At 33.2% G+C, this 21,514-nt stretch overlaps 4 protein-coding genes across 4 annotated transcripts; all 4 read right to left on the bottom strand.

Moving 5' to 3' along the window:
* Nucleotides 1–384: 384 nt before the first annotated feature.
* Nucleotides 385–1,647, bottom strand: LOC146943121 (RING/U-box superfamily protein). The gene is made up of 2 exons (XM_085757240.1): nt 1,017–1,647; nt 385–586 (listed from the first exon to the last, which is right to left on the bottom strand). Exons 1-2 carry the CDS (start codon nt 1,569–1,571, stop codon nt 560–562), a joined length of 582 nt encoding a protein of 193 aa, XP_085613366.1. The 5' UTR covers nt 1,572–1,647; the 3' UTR covers nt 385–559.
* A 4,102-nt stretch (nt 1,648–5,749) lies between these two features.
* LOC146943120 (outer envelope pore-like protein) lies at nt 5,750–8,239 on the bottom strand. The gene is made up of 5 exons (XM_085757239.1): nt 8,103–8,239; nt 7,954–8,028; nt 7,667–7,852; nt 7,476–7,574; nt 5,750–6,128 (listed from the first exon to the last, which is right to left on the bottom strand). The coding sequence occupies exons 1-5, from the start codon at nt 8,193–8,195 to the stop codon at nt 6,045–6,047; spliced, it is 537 nt and encodes a 178-aa protein (XP_085613365.1). The 5' UTR covers nt 8,196–8,239; the 3' UTR covers nt 5,750–6,044.
* A 1,275-nt stretch (nt 8,240–9,514) lies between these two features.
* LOC146943119 (Ribophorin I) lies at nt 9,515–15,814 on the bottom strand. Its single transcript, XM_085757236.1, has 10 exons — nt 15,575–15,814; nt 15,382–15,426; nt 14,200–14,837; nt 13,976–14,123; nt 13,714–13,890; nt 13,325–13,393; nt 13,138–13,227; nt 10,338–10,496; nt 10,030–10,254; nt 9,515–9,922 (listed from the first exon to the last, which is right to left on the bottom strand). The coding sequence occupies exons 1-10, from the start codon at nt 15,680–15,682 to the stop codon at nt 9,731–9,733; spliced, it is 1,851 nt and encodes a 616-aa protein (XP_085613362.1). The 5' UTR covers nt 15,683–15,814; the 3' UTR covers nt 9,515–9,730.
* Nucleotides 15,815–17,033: 1,219 nt separating this feature from the next.
* Nucleotides 17,034–19,061, bottom strand: LOC146943118 (FKBP-like peptidyl-prolyl cis-trans isomerase family protein). Its single transcript, XM_085757237.1, has 6 exons — nt 18,792–19,061; nt 18,601–18,671; nt 18,423–18,509; nt 17,918–18,067; nt 17,745–17,804; nt 17,034–17,412 (listed from the first exon to the last, which is right to left on the bottom strand). Exons 1-6 carry the CDS (start codon nt 19,045–19,047, stop codon nt 17,359–17,361), a joined length of 678 nt encoding a protein of 225 aa, XP_085613363.1. The 5' UTR covers nt 19,048–19,061; the 3' UTR covers nt 17,034–17,358.
* Nucleotides 19,062–21,514: the final 2,453 nt, after the last annotated feature.

The raw sequence follows: 21,514 nt of genomic DNA, 5'->3' as shown, positions 1-21,514 counted from the left end.
CATCCTTTACTAAATAAGATCTGTATATTAAAGTATTCGTCCGGTATCCATGATAGGTATGAATTTTTTTGACATCTCTAATCTAAAGATTTTTTTGGGGGCCTAATCAAAAGATCTTGATCATCTTATTTTGATACCCTTTAAATGGTCTGTATGTATTTTGATTTTAGAAATCAAATAGACCAAAAACATCTTGACCAAAATCAAATTGGTGAAATCTACAACGCCGTAATAGGATGACTGCAATATGCGAGCAATTCATAATTTGTGATTTATTCAAGGGGAGCTAAATTTTTTCGTCGGAGAATCGAATCTATTTAGAAGTTCAAATAGCTTGCTAGCTTGACTGTGGTGGTGGTGGTGGTGGTGGATATCCCCGATGGCTGCGAATCCAATTCCCATATTTTATTTATAGTATAACCTTTTTACACTGTACACCAATTAAATATTCATTCATGTTATACCGATCCACTAATCTTATTCCCTCTTTTTTTATTTTTATTTTCAATACAGTTACAAACTTTAGAATAACAAGCACTATAATTAAAATTCCCTTTTCTCAACAACGACCCTGCTGCAGTGCTTGCTGAAAACATACAACGGCATTACTCAGTTCAGTTCAGTCACATTCGATGAAGACAGACCAAAATTCAATCATAAAAGAAAGAAAGAAAGAAAGCTGTAATATTGATCCTATCATATTATGAATTTAACAACCGAATTCAAACCGCTTCACTTGAGCTTGAGTTAGAAGAATGCAATAATATACTACTAGCTAGCTTCTAATTACAACCCTAACCCTACGCATTAAATAATTTATGTTCAAATTATTACACACAATCTGAAGATAAATTGATAATCCTTTTGGAACATTCATACATTAATTAATTGTAATTAATATATACAGATTTGAACCATACAAAGAAATGAAAAGGAGTTTCTAATTTTGAACTATTTAATTTATATAGAGAATACGAAATCTATGGCAAGAATCTGTTTTCATCATCCTCCCTTACCTTTAATCTACCTTCACACTCCGGCGCCGGTGCCGGCGTAGAGCTGGAGCCGGCCGTTGTAGTTGTGGTGGGAGGAGGAATCCCGCCGCACTTATCGCATCTAGAAACTACCAGAATCTGACGGCAGGAAGGACATGATGAATGAGATCTGAGCCATAAATCAATACAAGACACGTGGAAGCCATGGCCGCACTGAGGCAACACTCGGATTTCATCTCCGGCGGTGAATTCGCTTAAACAGATAGCGCAATCGGAGAATTTCACCGCGGATTCTTCTGTTGCTGTGAGCTTTGGAAGAGAACGGAGAACCTTCTTCTTGACGCCTTTGTTGGCAGCGGCGGGAGGTTCAGCTGGAGAAGCGTTTGTGGTTGAGGAGAGACGTAGGCGGCGGAGACAACCGCAACGGGTGACGGCAACAAGACCTAGAACACAGATGAGAGCACAGAGAAGAGCAGCGAGGATGACGACGAAATCGGAATCAACGACGGTGGAGGAGTCAGGTGAATCGGAGGAAGACGAGTTGAGCTCGCCGAGAAATCTGAAGGGACGAGTCATGTGAAGTGAATGAAATGAAAAGAAAAGATGAAAAGTTAAGTGTATTGTTATTTGGGCTCCGTTTCCCGTACGCGAGCAACATGGGTCTCCTACGGTACATGATGTATTATAACCCTTTTTTTTTTTTTTGGCGTTGCTGTTTTTAAATTGAAACTGTAGGTTAATTTACTATAACAATTATATTCACGTATTCAAGTAAAGGTCAATTTAGGTAGTTCATATTTTGCACCTATCCTCTTTTTCTTGGCTTGTTGAAGATGTTAATTATTTCCAACTATTTATATTAATATATTAACTATATTTGAATAAAAATAAATTAATTTTTAGTTTAATACATATTACTCCATTCGTTCTTTTTTTAAGTGTTGTTTTGGAATACTAACACCAAATTAAGGAAATGAATGTTTGCAATTTTTTTTCTATTATACCTTCTTGAAAGATTCTCATAAAAATATAGTTATTATTTAGAAGATTTTCATAGAGCAGAAGCCATTATTAGGACGATTCTCAAAGAACGAAGGTTAATCTTATGAAAATTATCATAGAACGATAATTAGTATTTGGAAGATTCTCGTATAACATAATCTTAATTCTTAGGAAGACTCTCATATAACGTAACTCGGTCTTTATAGGATTATCATAGAACGCAAGCTAGTCTTTGGAAGATTCTCATAGAATGAAAGTAAGTCTTTGGATGATTCTCGAAGAACGAAAGTTAGTATTTCAAATATTCTCATAGAAAGAAGGCAGGTCTTTGGAAGACTCTTGCATAACGAAAGTTAATATTTGGAAGATTATGAAAGCAAGTATTTGGAAGATTCTCATAAAATGTAAGTCTTTGGAAGAATCTCGAAGAACGGAAGTTAGTCTTTGAAAGATTCTCATAGAATGAAAGTAGTTTTAAACAATTTTTTCTATAATAAAGACTGTTGTTGGTGTCACTAAAAAAATAGGAATTAGATTATATTTTTTAGTTATAATGTTGGTGTCATTGAAATTGAGTATATATATACTTACTTTTTTATTATCTCAATCATACCTATAAACAATTTTTTCTATAATAAAGATTGTAGGTGTCGTTAAAAAAATACGAATTTAGATTATATTTTTTTAGTTATGATGTTGGTGTCATTGAAATAGATAAGTTAATTTGATTTGTTATAATTTGAAAGCAAAAAAACATTTATATTTTTACTTTTAATCGAAATCAAATTTTCACAAAAAACACCGTCCATAATTTTCAAATGTTAGCGCGACAAAAAGAGCAGAAAGACAAATGACGAATATATGCTAGTAAATATAAGGACAATTATTAATAACATTTTTTTTTTGACAAAAACAAAAGATATTCATTCATTCATATTGATAGAATACATCAGAGCCAATAACATGATCAATATCGCTAAAAACGTAAAGGGTGAATCTGCGAACAAACTCACAACACCCAAGTTAATAGCATTCAACGGCAAAATGCCTACAAATAATATGATAAAATCTAAATCACCAGAATACCCATGCTTCTGGATCTGCAACGTTGACGCCCAAATCATTGATTGAATTTGTGATTGACTGAAGCTGATCTTTCAATACGAAGCAAACGAACACCGCACAACAAAAGATGCGAAATCAAACAACGTCGCACAAGACGACGAACAACACAACGTCGCACTAAGACGACGAAATCACGAAAAAACACAAAAGAAAAACTTGATGTATGTGGAGATCACTTATTTAGATTGAAAGAAAGGGGAAAAGAGATGTAGAGGGGTGATTCTAGGTCAAAAATTGACCTAAAATCACCCCTCCTCGATGTGTGAAAGAGGAAGAAAACTTAGAGAGAAGGCAGAGTTTCTCTCACTAAAAAATTAGGGCCGGCTACGTTATTAATAACATTTTTAAAATCCAGTCTTAGTAATTTTTTCAGTAAATATGGTTTAAATCTGGCTGTTTCGACAATTTTCCACAATATCCAAATGCCATAATTCCACTACGTTTTTAAACAGTATTTTTGGTTCATTGACTAAATCACCCTTTTCAAATGAAACTACAAATTCCACAATGTTTATCAATGAGAACTTTTAAATTAATCCCTGTCGTTCACTTAAAATAAGTCAATCCAATGGCTCCTAAGCAATTTGAAACAAACAAAAAAAAAATTAAGAGGTCTTGCACGGTGAGAGACCTATAATGGTCTCGTACCGTAGCCACAGCCTGTTATTTGATGTGCTTCACGTTTTTAGCTTGCGTTGGAGTACCACTACTATATAAGTAGTAGTAATCACAACTCTGCACTGTGTATTTTACTACTATTTTATTTTTATTTTTATTTTTTGAATGAAAAACACTTCTTGCCTCCTTTATTTGGATTCAAAATTACTTTTATAATCTCTTCACTTTTCAAATGTTATCTTTCAATTCAAACAAATCTTGCTTTTTGCATTCATACAAATCTTGTTTCTTTTTTTCTCTCTTCACGGCGGCAGCTAACTTTATTAGGAGTATATGTGTGTATATAGTAATTTTTTACACACATTCAATTAAATTATTACAATATTTTGGTAATCTATAAAGGGATATGGTAATCTACAACTAAATTTGGATGAGAGATAATTTAAGTACAATAAAAAGATCTGTTTTATTTTGGATTTAAATTTAGATTCTCTCAAAAATTACAAAAATGATGTAACTTTCTTACATTTAAAATTGATTATTTTCTTATAATAATTGAGACGAAAGGGAGTAAGTTTTTCTAATTGTGCATTTAATACCAAGCAAGTCTTGTGTGGGTACAAACTTAAATCTAATTTATTTAGACATACAAATACAAATACAAAAGGATAGAAAGAAAATAATCAATTTTTCTTTTTATTAAAATAATAAAATGATGTATATCTTTTATGTGTGTCTAAGTGATCTATATTTGTACTTGTGACTAATTAAAAAATTATCATTCAATACATTGAAAATTGAAATATCTTATACTTTTAGCAAATGTGTGTCTAAGTGATCTATTTATTTAAAATCCTTGAACATTGTTGTTAAAGTACTAGTTATAAGTAGCAATACTTTTTAAAAATGGATTCCATCAATCTTATATTTGTGTTTATCTCTTTCAACTCACTTTGGCTCAACTCCTTTTTGATGTGGTAATAATAGAGTATGGGGTTCTGGTGTTGTTGTTCAGATAAGGATGGAAAAGGCTTTGGTCTGACTGCAGCAACCGGGGTACAGCATTATTACCATGAATGAATCACGTGTATGTTTTGCGAAAGCAATGGGTGTGAAATTAGGCATGAGGTCTGGAATGGAGGAGCATTTCTTCTGATCAAATGCCATAACTTGAGCCTCCATTTCATAGAATTTATTTCTCACATGTAGTGCCAGATTGAACAAGACAAATGCTCAGCAAAATACTCTTAAATTTGTAGTGCAGAATTTCCATCTTAATTGTATAGGGATGGATATTGTTTCTGATAGATGAAATGAGGTTTTTTGTCAAATAAAGAACGAACATATTTTGGATAAAAATATAATTATATAAAAACTCATGAACTTATAATTTTACTTTTTTTTTTTTGACAAAACTTATAATTTTACTTAATCTAAAGTTTGAAAAAGAGGAAAAAAAAAACCAATTTTTTATTAGAGAAAAGTTATTTCGCAACTAAAAGTTCTAAAGTTGTCAATTTACTAATAGTGTTATCTCTATCTTTTAATCAAATTAACACTTACTTGTATTTTCATACATTGTCCCCAACGTTGTCACATTTTCATAACTAACTCACCTACCTGCTAACCATCGCAACTACATACAAACTAGCTTAATTTTCACTGATGCGATGCTTCATTAGAAAATAGATATATTAGCAAACAATAATAATAATAACAGCTAGTTCAAAACATGGGCATCATTGCCTTTTAATTTTTGTTATAGATCATACATACTCACATTTCTTGTTACAACTAATATTAGATATACAGATTCTCTAGATAAAACATAAACAATAGTCTGCCCATTTTCATTTCTTTAAATGCGGACTCACGCTAAAGATGCATACATGAATTTGATTTTAAGCACACACGAGACTCTTGTGACACCCACAAATACCTCTACAATACACAGTTGCGTATTGCCATTTCACTGTCTCAACTCAACCACTTGAATTACGCCGGGGATGTAATGTCATATCGTACAAAAGTCTTAATTGCTGCATCAAATCTAGTTTACATAGTTTAATTCGTACACAAATTAATCTGTTATCGGGCCATTTTGCGGTTAAGAATTCTAATAAATAAACATTAAATCATACAAATTTATTTTCAACCGTATTGCACTTCAATTTAATGACCAAATTTAAAATGTATTCATGGTCCCTCTACTTAGATGAGGCTTAGGGTTGGGGGTGAGAAACATAACATGTACCCAAAAAATGACAAGCAGAACATGTCTACAGAAAAAGTGCTCTGCTATTCTCATAAGTCATATCTCACATTCCATCTACCTTTGTAGTCTGCATTAAATGTCCAATTATTCTCCCTAATCTGCACATAAGGAACCTGGAACAAGAGTAGTTTTAAGACAATGAAATCTTGGTCTAAACAAAAGATAAAAAAATGAAATCTTGGTCTAAACAAAAGATAAAATGCATTACTAAGGAAATACACCATGAAAAGAATAACTCGGTAAAATTAGGGAAAAGAACATTGAACTAAGTCATCAAAATAGTCAATAAAATGATTGGCTGCAACATCACAGATTCTGCAAACTTCTCAATTACAAAATATTGCCAACAAATGAAAAATCGACAACTACTTTTAGACCAAATTCTTTTTAACAGCAGTTAAATGTAAGGCTTGGCATTATTTGATTTTTCTACCTAACTGCACCGATGAATCTGAAACAAATCACAATTCAATCTTAAGTCACCACGAACAATTTCCAGTTTTCAATCCCAAAATACTTGCCTCCATTAAATACAATACTTATGCGTCCATGAGCATCAACAGAACATCACAGTAACCCTTGCAACATTTAGTAATCTGCCAGGCTTTGTGGGACAACAAGAGGTCAAAAGATAATATTATTCTCATTTTCCAGTGGTTTTTTTTCCTATATATGGTTTATGATAGAACACTGACATAATTTGATCCATGCAGCCGACCCCACTTAGTAGGATAAGGCTTGGTTGTTGTTTTCTTTTCCTATATATTTGATCCCTTCAATTTATCTGCGTACTATTAACAAGGACGGGTGCTAATAACCTAAGCTATTGTGAGTCCTGACACCATCAAATTTTCACAAGGAACCCGCTTGAGCGAAAAACAAACTGACGCGTCTCCAATGACGGTTTTTAAAAGTTTAGAATTGGTTCTTACAAGTACCAAGAGGATAATGAAAGTACCTCGTGTAAGAACCATTCTTGTATAAGAACCGATTCTTAACCATTAAAAATCAATTCTTAGGTAACATGTGGAACCTACTTTACAGAAATATAAATATGTAGAACTTGTCAGATCCATTTGAAGGTCTTAAAGTTTTGTAGTGTTAGAGTGAAAGTTGTTTAAGACTTAAGTTCTTAAAAATACAATGGCATTGTAGGATAGGAGATGCCCTTGATATCTATATAATCCAATCCTGTCAATAGTAGTGAATCACGGAAAATACTGCCACTATAGCCCCGCTAGTTAACAAAACTTTGTACTAAATAGCCTATCGAATTCCCAGAATAATAGCAATTAGTTCAAATCCCCCTATGGTGGCACCGCTATTTCTGAACACCGATATAATCTTTGACTAAAGCTGTACAGCGAGAGGTAGCTTAAGTGGAAAAAAAAAAAAAAAAAAAAAAAAAAAAAAAAGGTTTCTCAATTTTGGGGCATTCATTCATGGGGGCATATGCAAACCTGTTCAATAGCTTCATAGCCAATTCTGAGTCTAACATCTTGGTCCTTCTGAAAATTGAATATGTTCCATGAAAACTCAGCTCCTCCTCTGGATTTCCTCTACAAAAAAAAAAATAAAAAAAATTCAGCATTGTAGTAATTTCAACATTAAATTTCACAAAATGAGTGGATTGGATTGTATTGTATAGTACCTCCTTAAAATCTTGGTCAACATCACAGGCACCCTTAATTTTGAAGTTAACAAGACCATCTTCGGTGACACGAAAAGTTTTCTTGGCAAGTACAGTATAACGTAACTTGTCATTTCTAGCATATCGCTTCTCTCCAACATTGTTAAGTTTATCATATTGCACTCCTACACCAAGCGTGGCTGATAACTACAACAACAGTGTCCCAACCCAAACAAGTATTAATCAATTAAGTAAGTAGTTTTGTAAATTAAATGAAAATGAAGACATTACTATTACTAGATACATACATCTGGATAGAAATGTCGAACGAGGGCACGCAAAGAATTAGGTTGTCCATTTTTCGTGTCAAGCTCTCCGCGAACCTTGTTGGGATAACACGACTTGTTCAGTATCTTGAATGAATTATACATAGAAAAGATTGGAAAAATGTGATTACCTGGAAGAAGGTATTGGTGTCGATTCGAATTTTCTGCTTCGCATGAATTTTTAAGGCTTTGGAATCTCCTCCATATCGCAGAGATGTCTCCATTTTTTTATCCAGAAGATAATAGTAGAAGTGATTCTCACTCAATTATCTTTCCTCCAATTTTAATTATTTATTATTTATTACACAAAACCCTTAGGGGAAGAACGTCACAGTAGTACTCAATTTGGGCCCAGTGCAGCTCCATTTCATAAGCCCAATAATCATGGCCTAGATTTCATATGCTTTATTTTTTATTTTATTTTATAAAATTTTGATATGCTTTATTGTTATTTTGACATCGAAGAAATGCTCACATTTCTAAAAAAAAAATATTAAAGGTTTTTTTGTTGTTTTTCTTTTAAAAATAAATCAGATTGAATTTATCTATTTGCACAAATTGTGTACACAATTTTTTACATTACATACTTGTTTTTTCTCTTCAACACTTTAGTTCAATTGTTCAAATCAGGATAAAGTTCGAGATTTCTTAAACAACTCATCTTTATCTGAAACTCTTAAATCACTTGAGTCAAACCATTTGATTGATACATTTCATACTTTATTATGCCACTTGAAATTAACAAATAACAAGCTATTTAAATATAGATAAATAACCTCCATTCAATAAATAAATAATTTTTTAAAAATTATGTCCTATAAATGACTAAATTATGCAATTCAAATCATATTTAAATTATCCGATGTTTCTTCCCTTTTGTTACCAACAAAAATAATTATCCGGTCCAAAAATAAAATATAGTGTTTGTATTACTATTGATGAATATTCAAATAGCTATACTATATATATCAAATTATTTTTACAAGAGCAGCATTATGAACACTCTCTTTTTAACGTTCTCTCTGACACCACGCTTTTATTGGACGAAATTCTTATATGTTCCAGCATATTATTTAGAACCTATTTCAAAAGTGTAGAACCCATTGATTATACTCAATAAAAGAGTGCTAAAGGAAGAGTGTTTCTAGCACGTGTTTGAATCCCGCTTTGTTAATTGACAAAGGAAATTGTCGCTTAGTTCCAGATCAGGCAGAAATCACCCCAATAATGGTGCTAGCAACCGATTGCACCAAGTCCTGATGACTTTGTGACAACTCTTCACATTAACCAACACAAGTGGTGCCTGTTTTTGTCCGTAGATTTGTTACTCAGTTGCTTTGTCATTGGATCGTTAGGCCAAAGAAAAATCCTACCTGAAAATGAGTTGGAATATACACATTTTAAAAAAATTTAAAAATTTAAAAATTTGTTGATCAAAAGTACACTATTAAATAACTTATACTGTCTAGAAGTATGTTTCTGGAAACAAGCAAAGTTTTTAAGAAATGAGGGGATGAAAAGTAGCACAGTAACAAAAAACTAGTGACAAAAAAAAATTATAATCCTTATTCTAGTGTATATATATGCTCAAATTATCATAACATAGTGCACGATAGACAGTAATATCATTCTCACCCACGCAAAACAAGTATCGCTAATCTCTTAGAAACAATCTAACCGCTAAAAATTTCTGAACTAAATCAAGTAAAACAAGGTCAAAATGGGAGCACATTATCATATCAAGCAGCATAGTCATCTATCATATCTCATCGATCAAGTCCATAAGATCATAAATCTCTTGTTTCAGAGATGTAATTTTCTGCTGATGTGAAGCAATCCGATTTTCAATTTCCCTTCCTCCTAACTTCTTCTCATAACAATCAACAACAGTAGTGTGTTTTGCCATAAGCTTCTCCTGCAAATCTCTCTCCTTAGCAATTACTTCCTCCACCTGAAAAACAAAAATAAAATAATTATGGAACTATAAATCAAGAGGGAAATTTTATGTGGAAGAATGCATTTCTAGATTTATTTATTTTAAAGCCATTCCAAAATGACCTTGGGTAATATTTGAGCGGCTTGTGGAGAAGACTGCAAAAATGTCACAGGTGATTTCAACTCCTTTGTGAGCTCTTTCAACGAGCTATCAACTGATTTTCTGGTTGCTTTACACCCTTGAATATCACCTGTCCTAGAAAGATCACGCAACGATGCTTCTAGCTTGTCGTGTGTTGTTAAGCAACGACTAATGATACTATGGACCTGATGAATAGTTGCTTGAACCTGAATGATGAAACAAAAGTGTACTGTATTAGTACCATAATCATTTGCAAGTAAAGATTTTGTAAATGACACAAGTTGATTACCTCTTCCCATTGGATCTTTGCCAAATAAGATGCAGAAGTCTTGGAGATCGATAAGTCTGCATGCATGTAGACAATGGAGGCAAGAAATAGAAAGAAAAAGCCAGAAATCAACATTAACGGCTCCCTGAGCATAGAAAGACGGTTGAACTTATAATAGACCTGCAATACAGGCGCAAGAGTAATCAGTAGACCTACTAAAGTCAAATACTATATCATAAGTTAAAAAGAAACCACCCTGTACAAAAAGTAATCAAATCACAATTTCCCTTTCCTCTAGTTGTCGTGTCTAACAAAATCTAACCTTCATACTTAGATGGGCTGATGGGGTTGGAAAAACAAAAATATGCTTTTAAAATGTGAACAATTAGGCTTTTTTTTTTGTACAAACAATTAGGTTATTTTATATCGGGTCTTACTCATCCTTACAAAATCGACGTGTAAGGTGAGGGGTGCATGCTCTTTATAAACTATTTTCAGGTCTTATCTCTTTTCAATGTAGTACTTGAGTTCAGTGTAGTAAGTACCCCATGTATCCCACGATACGTATCCCGATACGATATGAAAACAGCCATGGGCAAATACGTATCAGGGTCTGTATCCCAAATGACCATGTATAGCAGGCGTATCCCATGTATCCCAATTCAATCTAGTATCTTACGATACTGTGACGTTCGTGTTTCACTTGCAGAAACTGGGTCAGGTTGCGCGGTCCGGCAGAAAAAACCCTTTTTTTTACATGGGTCGGTACTAGAAACGGGCCGGGATTGTGTGACCCGTCAAATATTATAGGGTCAACCGCTTTCTGTTCTAGGGTTTTGTTTTGTAACATTCCAATTAAATTGGAACTATTCCCAAAAGCTGCACACGTTCTTGTACTTTACAACTTCCCACACTTCCTCTTTTTCTCTCTACGGTCTATATATATGCTCTTTATCTCTCTTTCTCCATGCTCTGTTTCTCTCTGCTCATTCACTAATGGGGCAGAACCCTTAGAATTTGGAGTTATGTTTGATTTTGATTGAATTAAGGATGCTTTATGTTATTTACTTTTGTTTATAACTTCAGTTTTGAAGTATCTTGAAATTTGTCCTCGTGAGCATAGCTCAGTTGGCAGGGACATTGCATTATTATATGCAGGGGCCGGGGTTCGAACCCCGGACACCCCACTTATTCACCTTATAAGGTGAATTCTAGCCACTAGGCTACTTGACCAAAAAAAAAAAAAAGTATCTTGAAATTTATATATGATATTTGAAGTATTTTGGAGTTTATATATGATACATTAAGTCATATTTTTTTTCTCTTCATGTATATTATGATACACGATTCAAAAAAGTGGTTGAACGATACAGGATATGTATCCCGATTTGACTACCATGCTTGAGTTTTCTCAATGCACCCATCAGTATCACACCCAGTATAGTTAGTATCCCCCCTATCCCACGATGCATATCCCAATAAATCTAGTATCCTACAATACTGTGACATTTGAATTTCAGTTGCAGAAACCAGGTCGGGATGTGCGAACCAGCAAAAATTTCAAATTATTTTCCATTTTTTATGGAACAGTCCTGGAACCGGGTCGGGTTTTGCATGACCCTCCAGAAAACCCCAAACACCCACGGTTTTCTTGGGTCAGGTTTATGTAACCCATCAGCTATTGCAGGCGAACCATTTTGTATTCAATAGTTTTGTTTTGTAACCTACCATTTAATTTGGAGCTGTTTTGTTTTGTAACCAACCAGTTAATTTGGAGCTATTCCCAAAAGCCACTCACCTTCTATTCCTTTACGGCTTCCAACACATACACGATCTGTTTCTCTACACTCTACTACAGTCTATATGTTTGATTTTGATTGAATTAAGGATGCTTTATGTTATTTGCTTTTGTTTATGACTTGAGTTTTGAAGTATCTTGAAGTTTATATATGATATTTGAAGTATTTCGTAGTTTATATATGATATTTTAAGTCATATTTTTTTGTTCATGTATCTTACGATACACGATACGTATCCCAATTTGACTACCATGATCACAACTAGTAGGTCTTTCTCAATGCAGTACTTGAAAGTTGAAAATAAGCCTAGGCTAGTACTACTGGGTTGGGTGCATGGACCTTTTGGTGGGTGACTCGAATGGACAGGTTTTGATAATTGATACCAGATTAGATTTTTTACATTGGACCTACACCATCCTTACAAATCCAGCTAGTGCGTTGAGGGATGCCATTATAAACTATTTTCAAGCTTTATCTCTTTTCATTATGAAACTTAGGTTTTTTCCAATAGAAAAGAAAACTGCAAATAAAATATATCTGCAGTCAGTACCCAATTCAATAATAAAACCAGTACATGAAATTCAGGATATAAGATTTCCCTCCTTACAAATTCAGGACACTAACACTCCCTCCGTCTCAAAAATAGGTGTCGTCTGTACTATTTTTATTTGTCTCAAATTACTTGTCCCTTTTACAATACCAATACAACATTTATTATTCTTTTCCATTAACATACCCTTATTTATTGCATTTCAATCATCTAACTACTCCACTAACTATAATTAATAAGGGTGTTTTAGTAAATGAAACACATTTTATCATCAAAATTAACACTACTAATCATTTTCTTAATACCCGTGTAAAACTCAAAAGGGACACCTAATATGAGATGGAGGGAGTATCATTCTTAAAAATAAGATGTTTGTGGATCATATTAAGATAAAAATTCATTTTATATTGTTGGTGGCTGGCTAGTTCAAATTCAGAACTTTTAGCCTCCAAAAAAGATGCAACAGTAATACCTGAAAATGCTCATTATGCTCAGGCACAGCGTTGTTCTTCTCTAGCACGACAACAGGTCTACCAGCAATATCCAAGTGTGAAAACTTTGTCTGCAACAATTATATGGATGGACTATAAAACCCAAACAATGGAATGACATAGATATCTATCATCTATGGTTGGAAGAAGATATCAAAATAGCAATACCTCATGTCTTTCTTTCACAGGAAATGGAACAGATGGTGAAATATCTTTTGAACCCTCTGGCAAGACAACCTGAAAGTTGCAAGCACCGGCAGATGTATTAGTAAGTCATACCTACACAATATACTACAATGACAACAACCAATGACAAAAAGCAGGAAAAACTGCAAAAACTTAATCATTGACAACTGAAAAGTTAATATTTAGAAAGCTAAATTCATTTTCCTGTACTATACTTCTAGTTCCTCTGAAAAATATACAGGTAAAATGTGATGTTTCATAACTCAAATAGATAAATTCTCCAAAGATTGCATTCCAAGTTTGCAACAAAATAATGAAAAGAAAAAAGAAAGTAAAATTATGTGTTGGCAAGATAAAATGATCTCACTCACCTTCACAACAAGAGTGTCAATCACCAAATCATTAATGGGGGAACCAAAAGAGATATTAAGGAAGCGCTTTCCATCGACTCCAAACAAGAAGTCCTGAAGTGGCAACCCATATCCAATGGTAAAAGCAGTTTTCCAGCCACCAAAAAGTGGGTACCGAGGTTCGATCTCAAGTTCTGTCTGTAATTTTCAAAGAATCATTACATTAAAAAATGCTAGCAACAGTATTTAAGATTATACATTCATCAAATGTGATAATGTCCACCTTTTTTGAGTCACCCCACAAACTAGAAGTGGAAATATTGCCGATTTCATCCCTGTAGTAAACAGAATGAGCTCTTGGTGGCAGCTTGGCAGTAAGACGCCTAAAGGCAGATGCACCTCTTACATATGGCCTGGCCTGATAGTCAAGTCTGCAGCAGAAAATGAATTAATATTTCGTGTCAAGCTAACATCACAGATAATTCAGAATCACAGAAACAAGGTAACCTGGAAAATTCTCCTTTGCTCTGAGCACCGCCATGAACAAGATTATAATGCTCTGTGATCTGTACATTGCCCCAATGGGATATCTCAATCTCCCTCACCAACTCTTTAGCAACGGCGAAGGGCTGATTATTCTCAAAATGGATAACAATTGGCAGGTATGAGAATGGAGGAAGATTCTCATATGGACCATATTTCAATTCAGATCCCTGAAGTTTTGTATTTTCCAGCTTTGTGTAGGACTCTATTCTTGCCTCAGGTAATTTAACATTGAGCGATTGGACCTTCACGGGATAAGGAGAAAGATATTGTGCACTATCTTGAAACAGCAGAAGTTGAATGTCAGCTTGCGTAATTTTCTCTGGAAATGGTTGCAATATATGGGTAAAAACTGTCAAGATGTCCAACGTCAAACTTTCGCCCTTCCCAAGGCCTTTAGGTAAAGTTACAGAATAAGTTGCCAAGGAAGAGGGAATATCTTTAGGGCGGACAACTTCATAGGGTAAACCAACACCAGAAGATGATTTCGCCTTTCCCTTTCCTTCGTTAAATGTTGCTGACATGTATGCTAAGTGCTTTACATGGTTATCAGGAAAGGTCAACAAGATTTCTGAAACAACATCAGATCCTGCATTCTCTACCTGCGACACAAGGAAGATAATAAGATGAAACAAAAGTAAATCGCAGCATCAAAGGAAATAAGATAAGGCACATGAAGAGCAATTACATTTAGCAAGTGGATTTCATAAACAGTTATACTTTCAAATATAAAATACCTCTCATTTGCACAAGTATGAAAACACTTGCATTGAAAATTATTAAATCATTCAGCCAAGTTTTTAAACTAAAGTTCATGATGTAATTTTCCTCTAAGCCTATGTTCGCAACTACTTAACCCTGTCATTGTATTTTATCATGTGGTAGAAATGAGACACATAAGTAAAGTTCTGTAGACAACAACATGGCAAACACCACCTAAAACTCACAGACAACTGTGAAGTTCCAGGTTTGAACCCGGATGAATGTGTCCAGCCTAGCAATATGGGCATTGCCATTTGAACAAAGGCTTACGGAGGAGACATAAGTAAAGTTAAATTACAAAGTTTTGGAGACAATTAGCATCAAATCACCCACCCACACAAAAAAAATAAAAATAAAATCAATATTAAATGAAACTTTGAGCACCTTAAGAGTGGTAGTGGTGCGGACAATTTGTGATGACAGATCAATCTGCAAACAATAGGGAAACAATGGTCAGAAAAAGGATACTACTGTAGTACATACACCAGCATCGATAAATACTAATTAGAATTGAAAAATCTTAGATCGGAGAAAATGAAATGAGATCGAAACCCTAAAAGATGAAATGAAGACTTACACGACGGTCAACTTTGGTAAGGATGAGATCGGAGAGGACCTGGGAGGATAGAATGGTAAATGTGAATACAAACGAAAGAAGCAGATTCAACCTCATCATCGTCATCATGAAATGAAGATGCTTCAACTCATTCACTCAACACCAAACCAAAACGCTCTCACTGAACCAGAGATCCCGGTAATTGCAGCAGATTTGCACTCTAGTTACTGCTACTGTTCCTTTGTTTCTTGTTCGAATGTTACCATGCTCATTTACCATTTTGCACCCTTTCAATAAATTTATCATTTTACTCCTCAATTTTTTTTTTATCATTTTTTAATAATTAAAATTCAACTTTTTACCTTTTCTTTGTAATTTTAATTAGTACACTCTGTTGGAAAACAAAATTAAATAGTTTTTCCTTGAAATATTGGCATGTCTTTTAAAATTTGTATCCAATTTTTTTAGAATTTCAAGCTTCTTTTATCAATTTCCCTTTTACTAAAAAGATTTAGACTTTGAATTTGAAACATCTTCATTATTTCTCTATATCTTTTTTCTAACTCTCTTCGTCTTCATTAAAAATAATAAAATTATCAAAAGAGAGGTAGAGAATTAGGAGAGATGTAGAAAATAGTGAAGGAGATGATTTAAATATGGATTTTGATATAACATTTTTACATAACTTTTTTAATGGGAAAAAAAGAAAATACAACTTTTGATATAAAAGGTTCTCATTCAGCAAATAAAATCTAATAATGTCAAACAATTCAAGAATGGTTGGATATATGGATACTCTATCGTCTATCACTTTGCTTTATGTTGAGGGACAATATCATATCATCATTGCAGATATCTAACATTTTTTTTTATCAAAATAAGTTATATGACACTTTGCATACATTGTTATCGAAATAATATAACATGATTCGAGTCCATGTGAGTTTAGCTCAATTGGTAGAGACATTTATAATATATGTAAGGCGGGGTTCGAACTTCAGACACTCCACTTATTCACCTTAAAAATGTTACTAAACTACTTGACAAAAAAAAATGATTTGACGATTAAATTGATTAATTTCGTAATCAACAGTGTCAACGGATCCCGGCTAATGCACCGTGTTGGCAAGAAAGTGAGCTTGTTTTCAAAGACAAAACTAGTACTTCAACTAGACCTAACCAATGACGCCGGACACTAAACATTAATAGAAGAATTTGTTTGGATCCAACCCAAGCAGGGTTATGCTGACAATCCCTATAAGATGAAGCCTACATACAGTGGAATGAACTTCAACTAGACCTATAAGATGCTGATTATCCTATATGTTTGCCTCTTATAGAAGAGACTATCTCATTCAATGAAGAGGCAAACGTATAGGATAATCTCTCCATTCCATTGGGAACATGATGAAGCCAGTTACACATCAAGATAGTGAATGCAAAGGATCTTTTCAAGCATTAGATTTTGGGGCACTAGGTATATACAATAAAAATGTTAAAATTAAAGTTTCTATAATCCATAATATACAAAAAGTGATCCACGTACATATATATTGAGATCACTATCAAATTGCAGCCACGAGAGAAGGAAGATAAGTGTTTTTTTGGTTACAAGAAGGAAGACATGTATAATATACAACAGCACAATCATTTTGTGAAAGGAAAAGGAATCTCCCTAGTCAAAAGACTACAAAAAGAGGAAAACATCAATGGGAAAAGAATAGCCATAGCCCAAGCCTCATAGGGTACAAACTCTGAAGTTAAATTATCAAGTTCTTCATAAGAATCAACTCAAGCTCAACTCTTCATGTAGATGCCACTTGCAGAAGTTCAATATTTAGTTCAAATGTAGCTCCAGGCTGCAACAACATAAACAAAGTTCAACAAGCGCATGTTGTAGGTTTGTCATTTTCGTTGAAGAGAAAACAATATTTTTCTACATATTATTGTCCATAACTTTTATCTAATCAATAATGAGTAAAAAGTGAAATGTACAATTAAAATAGTAGAGGTGAGCATAACAGAGTGGCAAAACAACTTTCATGACAACGCCTAAGGCACTTGTCCTAAGTGTATGTTTCAATAGATTTGCTAGATGGGGACATCAGGATCAACAAAGAACAACAGAATTTAAGGAAGTTAAATTAGCATCTATGTTGAAAGACATGAGATGACAAGAACAGATCTTTACCGGAATCTCATTCATTCCCTTTTTTCCATACCCTTTTTCAGGAGGAACAATCACAGTTCGCTGCAACCATCATTTAAGAGAAAAATAATAAGAAAATAAATGAAATACATTTTTAGCTAATAAAAACATTAGATGACGCACTAGAACAAAATCAAGAGGGGTGTTTCGATCACCTTTCCACCCACTCGCATTCCTTCAACTATTGTGTACATGGCTTGTGGAGGTTTTGGTGCTGCTTGTGCTGAGAATAGACCATTTGGGTTGTCGACAAATTCACGCTTCCTTTCCTTTCCGGGCGGAGCTCCCACCTTGAATTCATATGGCTTTCAAGAGTATAAAGCAGGCATTCATCAGCATTCAACACGGTCACGTAAGGCTTAAAACAACCAATATGCTTTCTTCTAGACAAGAGATCATTAAAGTATATAAGAAATAGGACTTTGGAGACATAACTCAAAATGATATTGGGGTCGGGTAGCTCAACTGGTTTGAGCTAAGAGTTGTGAAGGAGAAATATCTAATGCAACAGCTAATATACTAACATTTTGCTATATAAGAAACTCAAAATGAGACTATTTGACGCATTATTAGCCGATAGTTACAACTAGCATTGATCTCCCTCACACACACACACAAACACTGACACACGGAAAAACTAAATAGGCAAATTATTGGAACCTGGGCTATAACACGATTTCCAGCTAGGAGTTTAGATTCTCGACTTGAAACAGCTGTAATTCCGCGATATAAACAATCAAAGTGCACCTGTCAGCAGCAAGAACGTGAAATGAAGAGTAAATAACAAATCTAGAAGAAAAGTTACATAGTAATTTAATAGCATTTTTCATTAAGAAACCTGAACAGTTGATCCTTTTTCAGCTATTGGGCCTTTTCCCTCAAGAAAATCATAGTATTTTAATCCATCAGCTGAATCAAACATCACAAAATAACTAAGTCAAGTTTCTGAATTAGTTTATACAGAGCAGAAGAATTGATATTGAACATAGTTTAACAGCAAATGGGAATGTTGAGTGAGGAAGGAATTACGGGAAGTGACATAATCATCAATGGGAATGTTCTTCTTCTTGCGTCTTTCTCTGGCCTCCGCTGGTGGTGGAGAGAGGAAAACGAAGGTGAAAGGCAAGGATGAAATAAGAATCGCCGTGGACCTTCTCGATTGAGAAAGTGCCAACACCGTCAATGCCCGTCGTCTCAAGCTGAAACCTCCGTAATGATCAACGTTCCGTTTCTGTAACAACCAAGTTAACGAATTGGAACTGCAAGTGTAAAGGGAAGAAGTCATTGCAATACACACACGACCTCACACCTCTACTATTTTACCATATATTCTATCCATTTCATTTCTTCGATTTCTCGTCCGTAGGATTACCCATATGCCCTTTTTATTTTATTTTATTTTTCATCATTTGCATATAATTTCATCAATCTCAAAATTAAACTTTTTTTTTTTAGTAAAACAACACTATAAAATCTTATAAATTTATAATTATTGTTATGAATATTATAAGTGGATGTCCATATAGCAATTGGGTTATTGGGTCATACTATTTGTTTATTGGGCTATATCGTGCTTGCTTACCAAGTCATTGTACTTCTCTATAAATAGAGCTCATATGTAACCCAATTGTACACCACAAGATAATAATAGAATCATTTCTCTTCACTTTCTTTCTCCTTCTCTACTTCTCTCTACTTTATTCTTGTTCCTATTTCTTTAGTTTCATAGCACGTTATCAGCACGAGACTCTATTTATATGAAAATAAGTTTTAATTTCTGTATCGATGATTATAGACTATACTATTACAATTTCATCAATTGGAATCAATTTCTTATAGATACATTAAACCATTATTATGTGAATTGTATTATATTGTTGTGTTTATTTATTTCATATGCATTCCTGAAGTATTGCACAAGGATTGATCTCATATTATAAAATTAAAGAGATCTATTATGTAGTTCCTTAAGAACTCAATATTCTTCTACATGAATTCCTGAAGAATTCAAAAGTGTAGTTCCTGAAGAACTCAATATTTTTTTTGTGAATTCTAGAAGAATTCATCAAAACAGTTGCATCCCTGGAGGATGGCTTAGAGAATTCATCAATAATTTGTTGTATAGTTCCTGAAAAACTTAAACAACCCTGTTTTAATTTATTATACCTGAATTCCTGAAGAATTTAGTAGTGATACATCCATGAAGGATCGTACAAATAACATATTGGATCTATTATATAGTTCTTAAAAAAAACACTTAAAAATCAACCAATTTTATTCTCCATGAATTCCTGAAGAATTCAATAGTGATGCATGGATTGCACAAATAATTGATTTGATTGTGAATAGTTCCTGAAGAACATAAAAAACTCATTTCTTTTGTGAATTGGCGTGTATTTTTTTCACCAAATTTCCATGTTTTATTGATTTATGATTCAGTTGAAATTATCCCTTGATTTAATTATTATTTTATTTTTTTTGGTTTAATTTTAAAACAAATCTCTATTTGATTGAGTTTGTTTCCTTTAATTGTGGATTGTTTCCAAAATTTTTGCTGAAACCAGTTTTGTTGGGTTTAAAATAAACCAACTTGTTTCTATTTGGATCGACTAAGTTAAAAAAAAATATTATTAAAATTGATTTGAAACATATCTTTAGGTTTGAGTTTGTTTCAAATATATTATTAAAGATCCAACTTTTCTTCCTAAAATTAAGGATTCAAATTATATCGATTATTTTTTATTTGGAGATTTGATCCAAAAAAAAAAAATTATTTTCTAAATTCTATGTATTTTTACTTTTCCAAAATAAGAAACTAATTCAAAAAGATAATGTAACTAATTTAATTTTTTCTAACTTTACGGTCCATGTTTGTTATGGATCCAACGCCAATTCGATTGGTAGACTCTAATTAAAATCATTTATCTTATTTTAATAAATTGTCACAAATTTTGTTGTTGTGAAGAATAGTTGGTTAAAGTCATTTCTTTTAAAAGTGAATTGATTTTATTGTGGAAAATTTGGATCCATGATATTTGAAAATTTCAATTCCTCGACCATTAAAATCATGTTTGACACCTAAATTATTCTGTTTTAACTTCTTGAATTTTGGCACACTCTTTTCTAAACTATAGTCGATCAATTTTTTCGACTAGAAAATTATCTATACTTTTGAAAAAACTGAAGTTTCATATAAGGAGATATGTACATCAATTTGTTCTGGTCAATATTTGTGTTTTCTTTTGATGACAAATAAGTATTTTAATTTTAGGCTAATGTTAACTTGTGCCCTCAAGGCACATGTTAAGATACTCATTATAAAAATACACATATCAAAAGGCGTGCATTCAACTTCTTAAAAGTTGTTATATTGTGTTTTCCAATGCAAAATTGCTCTATTTAGTTGTGTTTTCCAATGCAAAATTGCTCTATTTAGGTTGCTTAACATGTGCCCTAAGGGCACAAGTTAACATGACCCTTTTATGGTTTTACTTTCATGTAATTTGGGAAATTTTTGCGTGATTTTGATTTAAACTTATTTATAATCCATTATCGATATGCACATAAATGTCATGTATACAAATATTTGTTTTGAATATTGAGTATGATTATTTGATCATTGTAACAACAAATGCAAATATGTTGTTAGCAAATAAAAATCCAAATTGAATTTGATTAATTGAATTGATTTGTTGTGAAAATATATTTTTATTTGGCAAAACTTTTATATCCTACCTTTTAATTTCTAGTTT

Source organism: Medicago sativa, chromosome 3, assembly GCF_051527215.1.
Source record: "Medicago sativa cultivar Bolivia chromosome 3, Bolivia_mono, whole genome shotgun sequence".
NCBI lineage: Eukaryota > Viridiplantae > Streptophyta > Magnoliopsida > Fabales > Fabaceae > Medicago > Medicago sativa.
Note: the sequence above shows the minus strand (reverse complement) of the source record. Positions and strands in the feature narration are given on the sequence as shown.

Coding starts and splice junctions, on each gene's coding strand:
- LOC146943121 (XM_085757240.1), bottom strand. CDS start 1,571: ATGACTCGTCCCTTCAGATTTCTCGGCGAGCTCAACTCGTCTTCCTCC. Junction 587..1,016: donor AGTGTGAAGGTAGATTAAAG/GTAAGGGAGGAT, acceptor GTATGTTTTCAG/CAAGCACTGCAGCAGGGTCG.
- LOC146943120 (XM_085757239.1), bottom strand. CDS start 8,195: ATGGAGACATCTCTGCGATATGGAGGAGATTCCAAAGCCTTAAAAATT. Junction 8,029..8,102: donor ACACCAATACCTTCTTCCAG/GTAATCACATTT, acceptor TATCCCAACAAG/GTTCGCGGAGAGCTTGACAC. Junction 6,129..7,475: donor GCTATGAAGCTATTGAACAG/GTTTGCATATGC, acceptor CTCTTGTTCCAG/GTTCCTTATGTGCAGATTAG.
- LOC146943119 (XM_085757236.1), bottom strand. CDS start 15,682: ATGATGACGATGATGAGGTTGAATCTGCTTCTTTCGTTTGTATTCACA. Junction 13,228..13,324: donor CTGTGAAAGAAAGACATGAG/GTATTGCTATTT, acceptor TAATTGTTGCAG/ACAAAGTTTTCACACTTGGA. Junction 9,923..10,029: donor CCGCTCAAATATTACCCAAG/GTCATTTTGGAA, acceptor TTTGTTTTTCAG/GTGGAGGAAGTAATTGCTAA.
- LOC146943118 (XM_085757237.1), bottom strand. CDS start 19,047: ATGACTTCTTCCCTTTACACTTGCAGTTCCAATTCGTTAACTTGGTTG. Junction 18,068..18,422: donor GAAATCGTGTTATAGCCCAG/GTTCCAATAATT, acceptor TACTCTTGAAAG/CCATATGAATTCAAGGTGGG. Junction 17,413..17,744: donor AGGGAATGAATGAGATTCCG/GTAAAGATCTGT, acceptor ATGTTGTTGCAG/CCTGGAGCTACATTTGAACT.